Here is a 16,830-nt window from a genome sequence, read left to right on the forward strand (position 1 = left end):
CCCTCTCTGCTTTACATAACTCAGACTGCTGCAGATCATACACAAAATTCCTCTTGAAGAGCCTGAGCAAGACATACAGGTGTGTGCAGTCATGTGTGGGATCATTGCCTGATGTGTCTAAATGAAGTTTTCATCCAGGTAAACAAGACCCTGTACCTACCAGAGGCTCTCTTAGTGCTCAGAGGGTTTCCTCCCCATCTGTCCCACTTTGCAGAACTTAAAATAATGAAGTGTTAACACAGGTTTTCTCCAGATTAAGGGCTGTGAGCCAGAGGAGTAGAATTTGTTGCTCTTTTGGCATAAGTTAGAGGCTGCATAACGTGTATTCACTGTTGCTGCTAAAAAATAAAACACAATTCTGTATTTTGTGTACTGTGCCTGAGTACACACTCGCCTACACTCTGCAAAGAGTTTTCTTTATGGCCAGAAAAGAATTTTTCAAAGTTTCCTTCAAGAACAACACCAAAATCTGTTGTGCTGTTTTGGGACACTCCCAAAAAATCAGGCTTTTATGCTTAAGCATAAAGAAGCCCAACATCACTGTTCAGAAAGGAAAAACAAACAGGAAGAATTTTGTGAATGGTTAGAAACAAAAAGCTCCATCAGCATCAGAAATGTTATATTCAGGACTCATGAATTTCTGCAGAAAGGCTGGAAAATGAAGAGCAGCCCTGCTGTGGATGAAGAGGGTGTTGTTGGCCTGGGACAACAGCTGTGACAGGTGCAAACGGGCTGTGACGGTGACAGCGCTGAGACTTCCTGCTCCGGGGACACGCACACACATGCACAGCGCACCACACGCAGCCCTCGGCAGCCAAGGGAGGAGGCACAGACCCGCTGCTGTCCCCGGGCCCCTGCTTATCATCTGCTGGGGTCAAGGAGCAGCCTGGTGAGCGAGCAGCAGGGGCAGAGCGTGCCCAGCCGACCTGGGACATGGCTCAGGCAGGGGTGGCATCCCTCACGGCACTGCCCAGGAGTGGGGACACAGGGAATGTGTGTCACAGCCCACCGTGCCAGGATGGAGCTGCCCCAGCTCAGTGTGCCAGGATGGAGCTGCTCAGCCCACTATGCCAGGATGGAGCTGCTCAGCCCACTGTGCCAGGATGGAGCTGCTCAGCTGTCCTGGGTTGAGAGGTTTTCTCCCAAATTTGCCCTAAACCAGGACAAAAGCCCACTGTGCCAGGATGGAGCTGCTCAGCCCTGTCCGGGACGGGCTGCGGGGCAGCGCCTCGGGACGGGCGCACTGTGGGGAAATGCCGGGAGCAAATGGTGTTTCAACAGTTCAAATGAGGGAAATTGTGTAATAAATAATTTAGATGATTGACTTAAGATTTTAGTCCTGGGGCCTAAGTGGGTAATGGCCATGAAGAGAGGAGGAGGGAGGGAGGAAGAGGAAGTGAAGGAAGACCAAAATTAGGCCCAGATTTGCAAAACTGTGCACATGTGTGTGTCTCAGTATAAGCTGTACACACGTTTCCAAATGTCATCTGTGGTCTCAGGTTCAAGTTCAAGTTCAGGTATGGTTCAGCCTAGGTCTTGTGGGAGTTTTTTTAAAAATTATATATATATATATATATATATATATATTATTCTTTCTTTAGTCCTGAGACCTTCAAAGCTCATTTTAAAATGAAAGATCAGGTGAGATCAGGTGTTCCCTTCCTGCCCTTGCATTTCAAGAGTAGAAATCCTCAAATATAGAGGAGAAGGATAATGAACACTCAGCCATGTTTGCATTCCTGTCTATCATGAAAATGTATTCTGTGCTACAGAACTAATACACTTTGCGATGGGAAATATTTGTGGCTGTCAGTGCTGGTGTTTAAGAGCATCACTAATTACTCCCCTAATTTAGAACTGATATTTTCAAAGAATGTGGTCAAGAGCCACCATAATAAATTTTAGTTTTGTGAGCTAGAAAAAGTTATTTTTATATATGTACTTATTTTAATTTTTTAAGTGAAAATAAGCCTATTTTTTCAGTGGTAAATAACTGGGGTGAGTAAATACAGGTACATGCATGTGTAAACAAAGGAAACTGCATATCAGTATGTACACACCACACACATACCAAGTGAAGATGGGAAAGGAGATATTGTAAAGACCACAGTATGCTGAAACAAACTACCACACACCTCAACAGGGTATTTCTTTTCTTAATTTTAATGGAGAAGAACAGTGCGTGAATATTGAGGACCCTTTCCAAACTACTCCCTGGAAGTGAAATAATTTTGGTAATCTTAGGCACAACATAGAGAAGGAAGGGTAAGGCCAGGGGCTGGAGACGATGGCTCCCCCGCGGCAGCTCTTTCCCCCTCCCCCTGTGCAAATTCTCTTGGATTAAAATGGCAGAGAGAGGCGGGGAGTGGCTGGGGACAGTTTGGCTGATACGAGATAACCGCTGCTGGTCAAATGGCACTTTTAATTGTTCGGGCCAATAAAAAAAAAACTTGCTACATAAGTTAATTTGAATGAAAATAGCAGACACACCCGACAAGCTGCTTTCCATGACCGTGCATTGTGCTGCCTCAGCCTGATGTACAGTTCGAGTCGCAGATAACAGCGTGCGGTCTGGGTATACTTTGGCTGCCCATTTGAGCTACGGCGGGGCTGGACGCCCCGTTTCCCCCCCCAGCAGTTCTCCGCGACGCCGTGCGGGTTTTCCCGACAGGAGCCTCGTGTACCGAGAGAAGGGAACGCGGTGCCGCTGCCGCTTTTGTTCCCCGCCTCGCCCCGCGGCCGGGTCACGCCGGGGAAGGCACCGAGCGTGGGACGCGGCCGCCCCGCCGGGAGGGCTCCGTGCCGGCCCCGCCTCCGGGACCGCGTGGGGAGCCGGGCGCGCCGCCGGGAATGCGGGGAGCGGGATGTGCCGCCCGGCCGGGCCCCGAGCGCGGACCCCGGCTGGGCACGAGAGGCCAAGGAGGAGCCACGGAGTTACTTGAGGGGACCTGGGGCGGCGCCCGGGGCGAGGGCGGCTCCTGGGCGCCGTGCAAGACCCGCGGGGGGCGGCTCTGCCCGGGGACAGCTGGCAGCGCCCTGCTGACGGGGCCGCAGCACGGACCCGCCCGTGCGGTGCCGCTCCCCGGCCGGCTGCTGCCTCTGCCCCGGCTCTCTCCGAGCCCGGCGCTGTCCCGCACTCTCATCACCGCTTCGGTCGGGCCGACACCCTGCTCTCCTCAGGCCACTCCTGGCCTGGGACCCCAACCCCCTGGCAGGACTCTCGCCGCTGTTGCCGGCAGGAGCCGTCCCGAACGAACCAAGCACAGACCCCCGACCCTGCCGGGCTCAGCTTCTCCCGGACAACTGAGCTTTGTATGGAATCCCATTCAAACCACGCCGTAACCTTCCGCCACGGGGGAGGCGGGCGGGGGGGGGCAAAGTAGTCCCTAGCCACGCTCCTCCCGGGTCCGAGTTCCCGGCGGGGCGGCGGAACCGGGGCCGAGCCGGGGGAGAGGCCGGGGAGGGGCTCCCCGGCGGGGGGTGCGGCCCCGCCTCCCGCCCGCTCGGCTCGGAGCAGAGGAGCTCGGAGCAGAGGTATCGCTGGGCGGAGAGATCGCGGAGCCCGCACACACACGGCCCGCGGTCCGCCTCCACCGCGCCCAGCGAACGGAAGCGCCGGGCCGCCGCGATGGACAGGCGGCGCCGGCCAATGGGCGGGCGGGATGGCCTCCCAAAATGTAGGTTTGGCCAATGGGAAGGGGCAGGAGCGGGGGGAGGCGGGGCTGGCCGCGGGCAGCAGCGCAGGTTGAGCGGAGTCCCAGCGCAGGGCTGGGATGAGCCTCAAAGTTCGGGGCGATCGCGGTGGGGGATGTAGCAGCGCCGCCACCGCCGCGCACCGGCCCGGCCCGCCCCGGCTCCCGCCCGCCCTTGGCGCCTCCCACAGCCCTCCCCCCCCCCCCCCGCAGTTTTTAAACTCTGATCTTTCCCCCCCCCCTTCCCTTCTTCTCCACACCCCCCCCTCCCCTTCCTCCCCTAAATGCCAGCCATGATCGAGAAGGGCCCGGAGGTCTCGGGGAAACGGCGGGGCAGGAACCAGAACGCCGCCGGGGCGAATAATAACAACAACGGCGGCAGCAAAAGTTTATCCGCCGCCCCCAACGGCAACAGCAGCGTGAACTCCTGGGAGGAGGGGAGCTCGGGGTCGTCCAGCGATGAGGAGCACGGTGAGGAGCGGGTGCGGGGTGCGTTTTTGGGGGGGGGTTGGGGGTTATAGGGGCCGCTCGGGCCCACGCGGGTAACGCTTCTCCCTCTGCCTCCCTCAGCTGGCGGCGGAATGAGGGTCGGGCCGCAGTACCAGGCGGTGGTCCCCGATTTCGACCCCGGTAAGTCTTTATTATGTTTTAAGGGGGGCAACTCCTCCCCCTCATCCTGTGCTTTGGACCCCCCCGCCCTCGATGAGCAGGGGTACTTCCCCCCCACCCCCACCCCCCCGGGTTCCGCTCATCGGGTCCAAAAATAATCTCCCCTTAATTCCACTCTCAAACACCCAGAGCAAGAACAAGGACCCCCCCCTTCCTCCCCCTTCCCCAGCGCACACGGTTGATAAAAGAAGTCTCGATGCTTTCCAGAGGGCGCTTTGCAGGCAGGGAGGAACAGGGAAGCTGGCAGGGCTGGAGGAGGCAGGAGATGGCAGTTGGGTGGGTTTTTTTTCTTCTTCTTCTTCTTTCTTTCTTTCTTTCTTTCTTTCGTTCTTTCTTTTTCCTTTTATTTTTCTTTTGTTCGGTTTTTTTTTGTTTGTTTTTCTTTCTTTTTTTGTTTGTTCCATCCTCTCATGAACTCGTGTTTCTGTGGTCTCAGTAATAGGGGTGGAACTAGAAGACATCAAGTTATAATTATAATTTTTTTCGAAGGTATTTAGAAGTGACTTAGGTCTGTATTTTAATTTTCTTTCTTCCTAAGAAGCTCGCTGCTTCTGTCCTCAAAAAAAAAAAATAAATTGTTTTACGTTCCAGCTATTCTGCTGCGGTTCTTTGTAAGCTAATTTAAAGTGGTATGGAAGCAAATTTTGAGCAAACAAAGGAATTGGGGCTGTGCTGAAAGGCAGGTGCTGGAAGCACGGTAGTACTGATGTATCTCCGTGTATAGAAAGACAGGCTGTTAACCTCTTTAGTTTTAAATCGAAGCTTTTTTTTTTTTTTTTTTTTGGTATTGTTCCTTTGTAAGTGGAGGTTGTAGCTAGTGAAAACCCTCCTTCTGTCTGGAGATCCTAGCGTTTGGAGTTGTCCCTTTGCCCAGCCCAAACTTAATTGAATCCTCTGCACCTCTCACACTAAAACAAAAAGAATGGTGTGGAAAGGCACAGTGTCTCCTTATCGAATAATCCTGGGAGTTACTATTGTGTGGACTCAGGGAAAGGATTTATCTTGGGTCATCCTCAGACTGTGCACTAATGTTGGATGCCTTTTTTATTATTAAATATATATGTCTGTTCCTAACTGTTAAGATCTCAGGAGGGAGGGAGGGCAGAGGTTTTTTTTTCCATTAAGTTCAGTTACTTGTATTCATTTACAGAAGAATTTTTCCCTACTCCTTCCCCCGTTCGTTTTCTTAACAAAATAAGATACAAGGGAGGTCTATTTCTTGGTTGACCAGGAGGAAAAAGAGGGTGGACGGTGGGGGGGGGAGGAGGAGGAGGAGAAGGGAGGGGGAGGAAGGGGGAGCTGTTAGCTAGGCAGCAGTTGACACTGGTTTTCAATCTGTAGGTCAAACGCAGCATTTCTGTAGCACACAGCGTGCATCACACTGACTTATCAACCACGTATCACAACAATACTTGGGCTTTATGGTCACCCTGGTGAATTATGCTCTTTTGAGCAATTCATTTCTCTAACATAATAGGTGGAGGGGGGAGGAATACTGTGAGCTGCATCCTCACTGTTGTGTACTCAGATGTACATTGTTCTGGTTTAAACTTACAGACATACAGTGACCTATACAAAGGTTATTACATTCTGTGCTGTGGAGTGGAAGGAAGGGGGAAGTGTGTGGTATGAAGAAGCAAATTTTTTTCTGAGTAATCTGTACCCTAAGATGGGATCAGCAGGTGATTGTGTTTGAGTACACAGCGTAATACAGCAAGCTCATAGTAGGTTCACCCAAAGTAAATGATCAGTCTTCTGATGACCTGAATGGACATCAGATCCTCCTTTACTGGCCTCTGGGTTTTTTTTTCCTGTTTCTGAAAAGTAAAGCTTTTGGTTTAGAAGTTTGGGGTAAACTTTTATCTCCCTGTGTATGGAAGAGTTTGTTTCCTGTCTTGTGGAATTACCCAGGAATCATTTTGCAATGCCATGTTTTTCCCTCAATTTTGTCATCTCTTCTTAGTCCTAAAGACTAAAAGCTACATTAAGTTCATTTGTTATGTCTCTTTTGTTTCCCTCTTTAAGAAAGAAAACCCTAAATAAGCCTAACATGCTGCACTAATACCTTTTGACTAAAACTGTTAAGTTATCCTGTCTTGCTGGTAATGTCAAAAGTTAAATCTATGAAACAGTGTTATCAGAGTGCGCAGATGCTGTGTCTGTTTTTCACTAAAATTTTTAGTAACTGGTTAAACAAAAGATCCTAAAGCTTGAAAATTGTTCATTGTGGAGGCTTTCACCTTCAGGTTAGCTGGCTGGGAAAATGTGAAGTGGTTGTGCTGCTCTGTCTGAGGGGAAAATAACCCAGACCAGGCCTTGTGTGTATTTCTTTTCTTTAAACTTAATGTTCAATTATACCTGGGGTTTGGCTGAAGTATATCTATAACTGCTTATTCTTACATCAGCATTTTACGTGGCAGTTCCTCTGTCCCCATGCAGAGGGGCAGAGAAAGCATTTCATTTTGTTTCACTTCTCAGCCACATGTGAGCTGCTGCAGAGAGCAGTGAAATTAGGCAAGCTTTGAAAGGTCTGAAATCCTTTTCTGTGCAGCTGTAGGAGAAAAGAGAGGTAAAACAAGGCAGTGGTGGGATGTTAATCTGGGTATCATGAGTTAAATAGTCAGAGAAGAGCAAAAAACTATTGTATGGTATGGCCTGTAAGTGAAGATAGTGTTCTTAGTGGTTAAGTTTAGGAAGTGAAGAGACTTCATCATCTTTTTGTTAGCATGGAGAAGGATAGAAAGTTCTTGTCCCTCTATTGCTTTACCAGAGTATGAGGAAAAGGGTTGAGGGTTGTGCTGCTTTGTTTTTCCTTCATCCTTGAAAGAAAATGACAGTTCCAGAAAACAGAAAACAACAAGTTCACATTCTGAATTAAAATATCTGGGTGTAAGTTTATAATATTCGTTGTGGCTAAAACTTGCTGTGGCCAAGGAAGGGCCTGATGTGATTCTTTGACTGTAAAAATGCTCGTGGCTGGAATCCTCTGTAGGAGGTTCTTACTCACAGCTCCTTTAGTAAGTCTCTTTACAGTGGCAAGGCCTATTCCATGAGCTGGCAGAGCCTGTAGGTTCTTTGCTCAAGTTAATGTTGCCATCCTTTTTACTTGTCCCAATCTCATGTTTTGGGAAAGTGTGTTCTAACTACATTGATCCCACTTCTTTTGTTATCTCAAAAACTTAAAGCTTTATTATTATTGTTATGTTACTTACACCTTTATTGTTATTTGTATAATAAGAGTAGCTTTACAGTAAAGGCAAGGCTTTTGCAGAGGCAATGTGTGTATTAAACAAGCCAATTCAACTTGGGAAAAGAGTAGGCAAAACTTCCTTGGGCTGAAAATCCCACACCAGCACCCACTAGATTCAGTAAAACTTGTGCTTCAGTTATACTTCACTGTTTGGCCTTGAATTTACAGATGTGGTGTGAAAAACTGCTATTGTGTCTGCTATTTCTTCTCTTATTAGAGCTCAGAATCAATTATTTGCCAGCCCAAAATTCTGTGTGTTAAACAAAGGCTGATATTGGTAGGTCAGCATTTCTTGTGAGTTCTGAAACAAACACGGAAGATTTTGAAGAGGCAAACTATTATGGTTCTTTTAATCCATACAAATGAAACCCACATGTCCTGTTAATGGAAAAACTCAGTGGAAGGAAACATTGCATATCCTAAAGCTAAATAAAAATCTTTCGTATGGGGAAGCACTGATATTGTATTTGACTGTTTTATTTGTTCCTTATTAATTTATGCTATTGGAACACTGGAAATAGGAGGAAGAAAACATTAGTGAGCACTTTAACACAGCCAGTGAATTTCACTAATGATTAAAGCTTCCATAATTTTGAGGAGTGTTAAATAACTCCCTGAAGAGAACAGTTACTCCCAAATTTTTACTTGTATTGAAGGCAGATGAACTTTTTTTTCTGTCCTTTGTTGCATTACAACTTTAGATTTCCTTATTTAAGTTGTAATGGCAGTAAAAATACAAGCCACATCTTGTATCTTCGGACATAAGTTGTGTTGATCATCTTTGGAAAGCAGCTTCTGGGACTCTTTCCTGAAGAAATAGATGAGGAAAAGCAGGTTTCTTCATCACTGCATCCAGTGAGATGCTGACTCAACAGCATCTTGTGGAAATGGAAATTTGGGATATGTGTCAGCTGTGAGACTTCAATCCCTTGCAGTGTTGCTGTCTTCCCAGTTTTTTTGGTTTTGTTCTGTAAAAGTATAAATGGTTGAAGGAAATTCACCTGTAGTGCTTTCACCCTTGGTTCAGAAAAGCCTGCTGGAAGGTGCTCCCTGCCAGAATGTCACTAATCCTTGAGGAGCCTGTTCTCTGGTCCACACTGTTAGCTGCACTCTGTGTGCTCCTGCACAAACAGTTGGTATTCCCAGGCCTTCTTTTGTGACCAAGACTGTTGTTTCAGCACTGCCAAAAAATGAGGGGGGGGGGGAAAAAAAGGAAACCAGCAACTCTTTTCACTACAGTGAGAAACCTTGTCAGTGTAGTTGTGTCTAAGAGGCGTTTAAAAAAAAAACAACCAAGATAATCACTGCTGTCTCTTATCTGGAGTGCCTGATCACTGTGTGGAAGTGGTGGCATGGCCATGTCCTAGGGGAGGAAGCTAATACATCCATCAAACTCTGGCTGTTAAAATGTGCCTACTCTCTGCCTATTTAGGTTCAAAGGTTGAAAGTATAGTATTGGGACAGCCCCTGTGTGTCTGATTCCCCCAGAAGTGTTGTATTTCTCTGATGGTTGTAAAGGCCATATTTTATTAGGTTGTATCATCAGCTACTTCATGGGGTTCTGGGCAGAGGCACCTACTGACCTACACAATCAGGGCTGTAACCTTTTAACAAGAGGTTATTATGAGCCCCCTTATGACTTACACTTGACAAGTCCAACTCCCAGCCTGCTTTTTCTGGTTCTTTGCAGCTAGTCCTGTGCCTCGCAGTCTTATGAGTACCCAGTGGGTGTAGAGAAAATGGTGTTTTGCTGAACGGACTCATCAGAAAAGGGATGACAAAAAAAAAAAAAAAAAAAAAAAGAAAAAAAGAAAGAAAGTGCTTTTTAGGTGAGACTGGGATCTCCATCTACGCAAGTGGAAAATTCAAAACCAAACTCCTGGAACTGGAAATACTGGTACCCTGGAAAGCTATCTCATCTCTTCAAATGACTATGCCTTCAACTCAACAGGCAGGAACTCACTTAGCTCAACAGTCCCTTTGGAAAAGAAGGAAGAGTTAAGGGTGTTTGATCTAATCAGAAATAGCAAACCATAATGTACTAATGCCCAGGGAGTTTGGACTGACAGAGGCTGCCTGGTGTCTTGGTAAACCACACATGCCTTGGGTTTTTCACTGTTGTTTGAGGAGATGTACATCATCGCCAATATGAGTGTGTCAAGAATTAGGTGGTGGAAAATTTAGGTACTGCAGGTTTTCTCTTAAACTCTGGTGGAAGGAGTTTTTCCCCCTAGCTGTAGTCTGCTCAGTGCCAAATTTCCTCATGGGCTGTATTTGTCTTGCCCTCCTTCTCAGAGGTCACAGCCTCTGTGAATGTGCTGTACTGCAGAGCAGATGAGAAGGTCCTTGACCTCCAGCTGCTCCACCAGAAACTGTTGCCGAACCCTTGGCTTTTCCTTTCAGCACTGTAGGAATTTAGCTACGGTTAAAGGGTCAGGCTGGTGTCCAGCAGCCCTGGGGAAGGGGGAAGGTGACTCCTGCCATCTTCTTACTGGGCTGGCAACTCTGCTGGTGTGTGGGTTAGTCTGTCTCATCTTTTTCTGTCAGTGGTACATACTGCTGGTCCAATCTCCAGGGCAGGAAAGGCTGCAGTCCTGCTACTACAGAGTGAAGCTGACTTGTAGATGCTGACACTTCAGCTTATCCTCTGTTTTTAAAATCCACCCTGGAGAAAAAGATGAGTAGTTCTCAAGTTGGAAACTTTATTATCCATACCTCTGGCACCTCAGCAGGAGTGCAGCTGTTGATTTGGTGCTGTATTTTTTTTTACCTGTGGGCTGCTCATCTGAGGGGAGACTGGTTTTGAGCCTACATTGCTCAATAGTCAGCTTTCACCCAGCCTGTTCACTCGTCCTGTGAGGGGGTGCAGAGGTTCCAGTGGTGAGCACAGCTCCCACTCACACATACTTCAAGGCATGGCTTTGGAGCTTTCTCATTATTCAAACAGCACCGAGAACATCCTTCTCAAACCTTAATGCTGTTGTAAACAAACAAATCTCCATGTAGCCAAAGCCTGTGGCTTCCTTCCCTGCCTGGCACATGCAGTGTTTGTATGTGGAGGTAATAGCTGTCTCATGTACTGACAAATGTATTAATGGCTGGACTGGAATTAATACTAGGTAGAGTGACTGCTTTGTTCTTCATAGCTGGTTCCTGCTGCTTAATGAGGTGCTCTTAAAACTCTTGTTTTCAGTCCTAGTTAGGTCTGTGACTTGGCCAAGTGAAGGCTTAGAGCTCCCTGTGATTAGTCATTATAATTAGCTCGGAAATCTTTGCCTCTGTGATCAAGGCGCACTGTATAATGCGGCTTATAGTGGGCTCTAGCCCTGTCACATACCTTCAGAGTAGTATGGATGACAATGCTCTGCTGGACATATGTATGTATTTAACTGTGTTGTAACTTTAATATGCAATTCCTTAATAAGTGCCAGAAAGGTAAATCTGAAGTAACTGCCTCCTCAGAAGCTTCTGCTTCCCGCGGACAGGGCAGTTTCTGGTTGTGGCCAGGGCTTGCCTTACCCATAGCAAGTGTAAGGTAAGATTGATACATAGTGACTAGAAGTTGAGTATAGAGAGCAAATAAAAAAAGCAAATAAAAACTTTGGGATAGTTAGAATGTGCCCCTTTCCTGGGAAGTCTGTACCTCTTTCTGCACTGGGTGACCTTGTCTTTTGAGGCTTAGACTTGGTGGTATAACAGGATGAGCAATCCCACATTAGGTGTTTAAACTTGAAAGAGCAGTTTGAAATTCAGTTCTTGAAAATACAAAGTTGATTTGTAAGCTAAACTTGATCTTAAAAAGCATTTTTTAAGGAATGTTTGATTAGGTGCCTCTCTCCTTAAAATTTTCAAGCCTTTAATTTATCGTTCCATATGCAAGTTTTGATGACTTTGTGCTTTCTGAAAGGGCAAGAGGATGTGTTCAGCCTTGGTGAAGGCAGTGAAAGTTTCTGCAGCATCCTGGAGAATTGGGATGCTTTTGTGCTCCTCACATTGTTTTGAAATGCAACTGGCTGTGATGAGCACTGGCTTTAAGTACTGTAGGTCAAACTCAGTAAATTTTCTGTACTTCTTACGTAAGGTTTTGAGATAAAACCAGAGAGTTTAACCTACCTTTCCAAGTATCTTCAAAAATACAGCTTTATACAGCAGCTTGTTCTTTGAACTTCATAAAGGAAGTATTGGTAAATGTTGCCTCTCCTGGGGGTAGGAGGCTGCAGTAGTGTGATAAAATTGCAAAAATCCCCTCTCATGAGGCAGTTCTAGTCTATTCCTCCCCCTTCAGCCCTGTCCCTCTATTGTGCAGGTATGTCTAGGGGACATCAGTAGGGTCTCATAGGTACTCTGTGTGTGTGACTGTGTGTCTCTGGAAGAATATCCCTCTGCCCTCTTAGGGGCAGGAGTTTAAGGTTGTGAGTTTTTGTCCTTAAAGTTATTTAATCTTGCCCCCTCCCCTAACTCGGTGCTCTTCACCTGGACAGATTTCACAGATATTAACCTGAGAGAGTTTGTTTTGTGGTGCAGTTGTCTAATGAGGGGAGTCTAACCATGTGGCAGTGTATTGCAGCTTTTCAGTTCTGTACCTGTCGGTATCAGGGATAACCTGCCATGATATCTTGTGCATGTACTTTCAGATGACTGGATGTTTTATCAGGTTGGGCTTTAGTTCATAGATGTTGATTTGAAAGCTTGGTATTGAAAAGAATTAATTATTAGTGTACATGACCTTGAATTGGTGTCCTTCTAGACTTTGTAACCCTAATGTGAAAGCCCAACATAACAAATGTGTAATCGTAGTTGTGGCTTCTGGGTTTAGAAATCCCTAAGGAATAGGTATAAACAAGGCTTGCATGCAGGGGTACAATGCCTGCTGGTCCCTGGAGAGGGTACAGGGAGATTCTAGTTCTACATGGGGCTTGGGGATGGATAAAGACTAAGAAGAACCTCTCTTGAGTAGGAAATCACCTTCTGTTCTGGAAGAACTGAATTGACAGGACTGGGAAAATCTGGTCTACATAATAACATTATTTTTGTAGCAATTCTTTACATGCAGCTTGCATTGAAATGCAAGTCATTTTTTCTCTTTCCTCTGACTTCCCACCTTTGGGTGTCTAAACTCATCCCCTGTTCTCATCAGTAACACTGGTTTGAGTTGTGGCCTTGTGTAAATGATAATGGGGGGATTTTTCTTCTCCCACCCTGTGTTAAGAGCCCACTGCCCCATGTAGCAGGTGCTGTTGGCTGGAGTTGTGCATAGTTCTGCATTTAGGTTGCTAACAGCTGTGTGAGAAGCTAAAAGTGTCGCATCTGTAACCCAAGCTTTTTTGTTCTAAAGAATGTAAAATGATCAGCAATACCAGTGTGCACATCTATTCCTTTGGCTGACGTCTCTCCATCCCTAGGAGGGAGCCTGGTGTAGGTGCTTCTGGGAGGAGTAAAGGACTGTGAAGGCAGGCAGGCATACCAGGTGTAGCATTTGTGCTTTCTCAGTATTGTTTTCTGTCTGGGAATCTTAAAGATGTCCCTCCTGGGACCCTTGTGCTGATTTGTGCAGCTGCTGCCACACTGTTCATGACAGTAGCCATGGGAACACAAGTAGGATGATACAAGTTTAAAACTCTAACTTGTTGCTAGGCAGACCCAGCTCAATGTGTGGATTAAGTAGTCTTAATAACAACAAAAAAACCCACTTCAGATATTCTGCCACTTGTGTGGGGGAAGACAACTGGGCTCACCCCTAACTCTGGGTCTTTCTTTAGGCTGGCAGAAAGAAACCAGCCCCAGAAGAGTCCCCTGACACCAGCCAGCCTTGGGGGAAACCCCTCTTGTACATCTGAATCAGGAGTAGGTGGTGGCTGGGGGGGCGGCAGTTTCAGCAGGTAGGTTTTGACACAACCTTTTGTAAAAAACCAAGTGCTGTGATGTAAAGCTATGTGCCTCCCAGTGCAAAACTCTTGTGCCATTCAGTCTAAAAGTTTTAGCTTTAAAATAGGTACTGCTACAAGTGACATACACTCTAAACAAAGGTCATGGGCTTAGAATATCACAAGATCACTTTTAAACTCTATCTGTAAAAGTTAAAATTATGACTAAGGCAAGGTAAATACCTTCAAAAAATTGCACTGCTTTTGCACACTGTTAGCATAGGTGTTCTATGTGCTGCGTGAGCTGGTGTAGACCTTTTAACTTGTTGATAAGTCGTTCTGTCCCAAGCTTGTGTTTTGGCATTTTATGTTCAAGAAACAAGGGCAGCCTGTTCCCTCATGTTATTTTCGTTGTCAACATCTGACAAAGGATGTCTGGGATATTATGGGGACCCAAAAGGAGCAGGAGACCCAAACTTCCAGGGACCGATGGCCCCTGTATGCTGCTTGAGGGCTGAGCTCCAGCATGTCTTTGTCCCTGCAGCTGTTGGCTTCCTGTATCACAGCAGTAATTAGTAATGCTCTTGCCACTGGTTTAAATGGATCTTTTTTATTTTATAAACATTTGCTCTGCAGTAACTGTCATTCCTGTTGGAATAAGGCCATTTATAGAGATGCTCCCAATTACCACCTGCTCTTTTTCTTTCTTAGCAAAATACACTCTTACCTAATTTAACCTCCCACAGCAATTGCTTTGAAGTTGTTTTCTCTTTGCATCTTGGCTCACTGCTATACCTTTTCCCTCTGACCACCCTAACAAACTGCAGTTGTCCTTGTTTGTCCTTCCATAAATTACCTGTTTTTGGGGAGAAAGCCTACTTGTTTGGTTTGCCCCAGACATTTTTGTAGTCAGCTCTTATAAGAAAAGTTTTCTTTCCTTTAGTGTGTCTTATCCCTTTTTTTATTGTTTCCTAAGTGCTATTTGTGGTTCTCCAACTTTGATTAGAGTTTTAGTACAGTTTATAGATTCTGTCCACCCTCTTACTAATACAGCCCTGCTTGGATTTCTGTGCTCTTCTCTGTGCTCCTGAGTTCTCTTCCTTGGTACTTTGTTCATCCAGGAGAGACACCCATTTCTAAACTTCATTGTAGCTGTGTTGTTCCAGGTTCCTTCTCAGGCTGGAAGAAAGTGGTCATATTTTCACTTTCTTAAAATTTTGCTGCCTAAGAGGGGAAAATATATCAGAAGTCTGTCCCTTAACCTCTTTTACAACTTGCATGCCTCTCTGGACATGGTTTCTGCCTGCTTTTCAAGCATTTGTGCAGTAGTGATGTTTTTGCCTTTTCAGGCTCCTCTTAAGGCTTTTGTTTCATCACTGAAGAATTTCTGCCTCAGCTTCTCCTGTGAAAGGCAGTTCTTGTCAGAGCAAGTGCTCCCTCCCACTTTAGCTGGTGGAGTATCTGTCTCTGGCCAGTCGTGTCACTCTTGTGAACTGTTGTTGCTGTGAGCAAACAGGTGTGTGAGAAAGGTGAGAGAGCTGATCTTTCCTTCAACCAGGGCTGCTCTGGGAACTGGCTGAGTGCTTGTCTGGAACCTTTAGCTGGCCCCTGCCTGCTGGGCACTGAGGCAGAATTGCTGAGAGTAGTTCTGAAGCCTGCCCTATGCACTTGGAGAGAGAGAGAGAGGGGAGGTTTCCCTACCTGTTTTGTGAATAAAACAAACCTTGAGGTTGCTGGCTGACTCAAATCTGCAAACACTGAGGACATGCAAGAGCTTTTCTCTTGATGTAGTCTTGGCCTCGTTCTCATCATTGCTTGTGTGAGGGGAGGCTCGGAGGGTACAGCTGGATCTCATCTGAAGTTCTCATTGCCTCTCTTCTCCTGTTTGGCTTTATGCAAGTATCGAATAACTTGGGAGAGAGACTTGCTGGTGGGAACTTGGTGATGGAAGGATGGTTTTTCAGAGCTGTCCTCTGGATTTCAGCGCAAGAGCTGAGCTGCTTGGCAAATCATTTCTTCCTGTGTGTATTGGACCACTCTGAGAAGTGGGTCTGCTCTCTGGGAAACTGCTGCATTGTGCTCTAGCTCTTTCTATATTTTGGGTGGGTTTTTAGTCCTCTCGATTTGGTTTTTAAGATGATTCTCCTCCAAGATTTACCTGGGATTGTGCGTGCATGGGATCAGTTTATTTTCTTGGGTAGTTTCAGGTGAAACAGCAAGATATCCTCCACACAAGTCAGGTGCAGTTCTTGTGGTGCAAACAGGGCAGGCACAAATCCAGCCGTTCTGCCAGTAGACTGAAAATTGGCAAGGGTTTAGGAGTGTATTTGTAGATTTGGGTGAAAAATTGCTTTTTCTACTTGAGCAGATACAAAGATGATTTGAGTTGGGAGGTCTTGCAGTTTTGGAGGTCTGGTGCAGCTAGTGACTGGGGAACATCCATGTGCTGGTACAGAGTGGAGATGGCAATCTGACCGACCACCACTGATTTGAAAGGATAGATGCAGATTGAGAAGACATTTATAAATGCTAAAGCTGTATAAGGTGTGCTTGGAAGTAGTCATGTTAGGCAGATACATGTTATTTATTGTACTCATCTTGCTGAAGTTATTTTGAAGGATGGAGGAAAAATAAAGACAGAACTTCTTGAACCCCTAATAATATTTTTAAAGATCATAAAAGCAAACAAATGAGCTTTTGGAGAGTTAGACTTGGATGCAGTCCTTGTTGCTCAGACACTTGCTGGGAAGGGGACTGTTTGATGCCCTCTTACCTGAGCCCTTGTGAAAGAGGCTCTGGGAACCTACACTGGGCTCCTCTTGGAACCAGCCATCTCCAGCTCAGTTTGGTGGAATCCTGGCTGGTTATCCAGCTCCCCGCACTGTGGCCCCTGTGTTGCCCACAGCAATACCTCTGTAGCAGCAACCATGTCCTTTTGTTTCAGCTAGAGTGAAGGAAACCACTGGGTGCAGTAGCATTGCTTGCAAAATTATTTCAGTGTCTGCTGGGCAAGGGGGTAGGAGGAGATGTGATGGGGTTTCTGAGAGAGATGGATAGGAGAAATCACTTGTATATTATTATGGGCAGTGGGTTTAATTCATGCAGCCAGGACTGGAACAAAGCTTGGATCAGGTGCATACCCAGAGGTTGCTGAAGTTGGATAGATGCCTGCTGAAATGTTTATCAAACATGAGACTAAAAGGAAAAAGGTTGTATTTAATATTTTTTTGATGATGCATTTTAAAAATAGCTTATGTTTCTACAGTCAGCAGCAGTTACAACCAGGGTTTGAAAAATGGACTTGGCACTTGCAAGCCACAGTGGGAAACACCTGTGCTGCAATATGCCCTGCAGC

General features: G+C 46.3%; 1 protein-coding gene across 3 annotated transcripts in view; it reads left to right on the forward strand.

Annotated features, from left to right (window-relative positions):
- Positions 1–3,293: 3,293 nt before the first annotated feature.
- The window catches only part of RCOR1 (REST corepressor 1), an 82,848-nt gene continuing 69,311 nt past the window's right edge, over positions 3,294–16,830 (forward strand). Inside the window, exons 1-3 of one of the 3 annotated variants that reach the window (XM_058849708.1) lie at positions 3,294–3,312; positions 3,984–4,163; positions 4,263–4,322. In XM_058849708.1, the coding sequence (XP_058705691.1) occupies positions 3,986–4,163; positions 4,263–4,322 (238 nt within the window). In that variant the 5' untranslated portion in view covers positions 3,294–3,312; positions 3,984–3,985. Of the gene's footprint in view, positions 3,313–3,613; positions 3,678–3,944; positions 4,164–4,262; positions 4,323–16,830 lie in introns of those variants that run through there. The other 2 variants (XM_058849690.1, XM_058849698.1) reach the window with 2 other exon arrangements.

Source organism: Poecile atricapillus, chromosome 1, assembly GCF_030490865.1.
Source record: "Poecile atricapillus isolate bPoeAtr1 chromosome 1, bPoeAtr1.hap1, whole genome shotgun sequence".
Lineage (NCBI taxonomy): Eukaryota > Metazoa > Chordata > Aves > Passeriformes > Paridae > Poecile > Poecile atricapillus.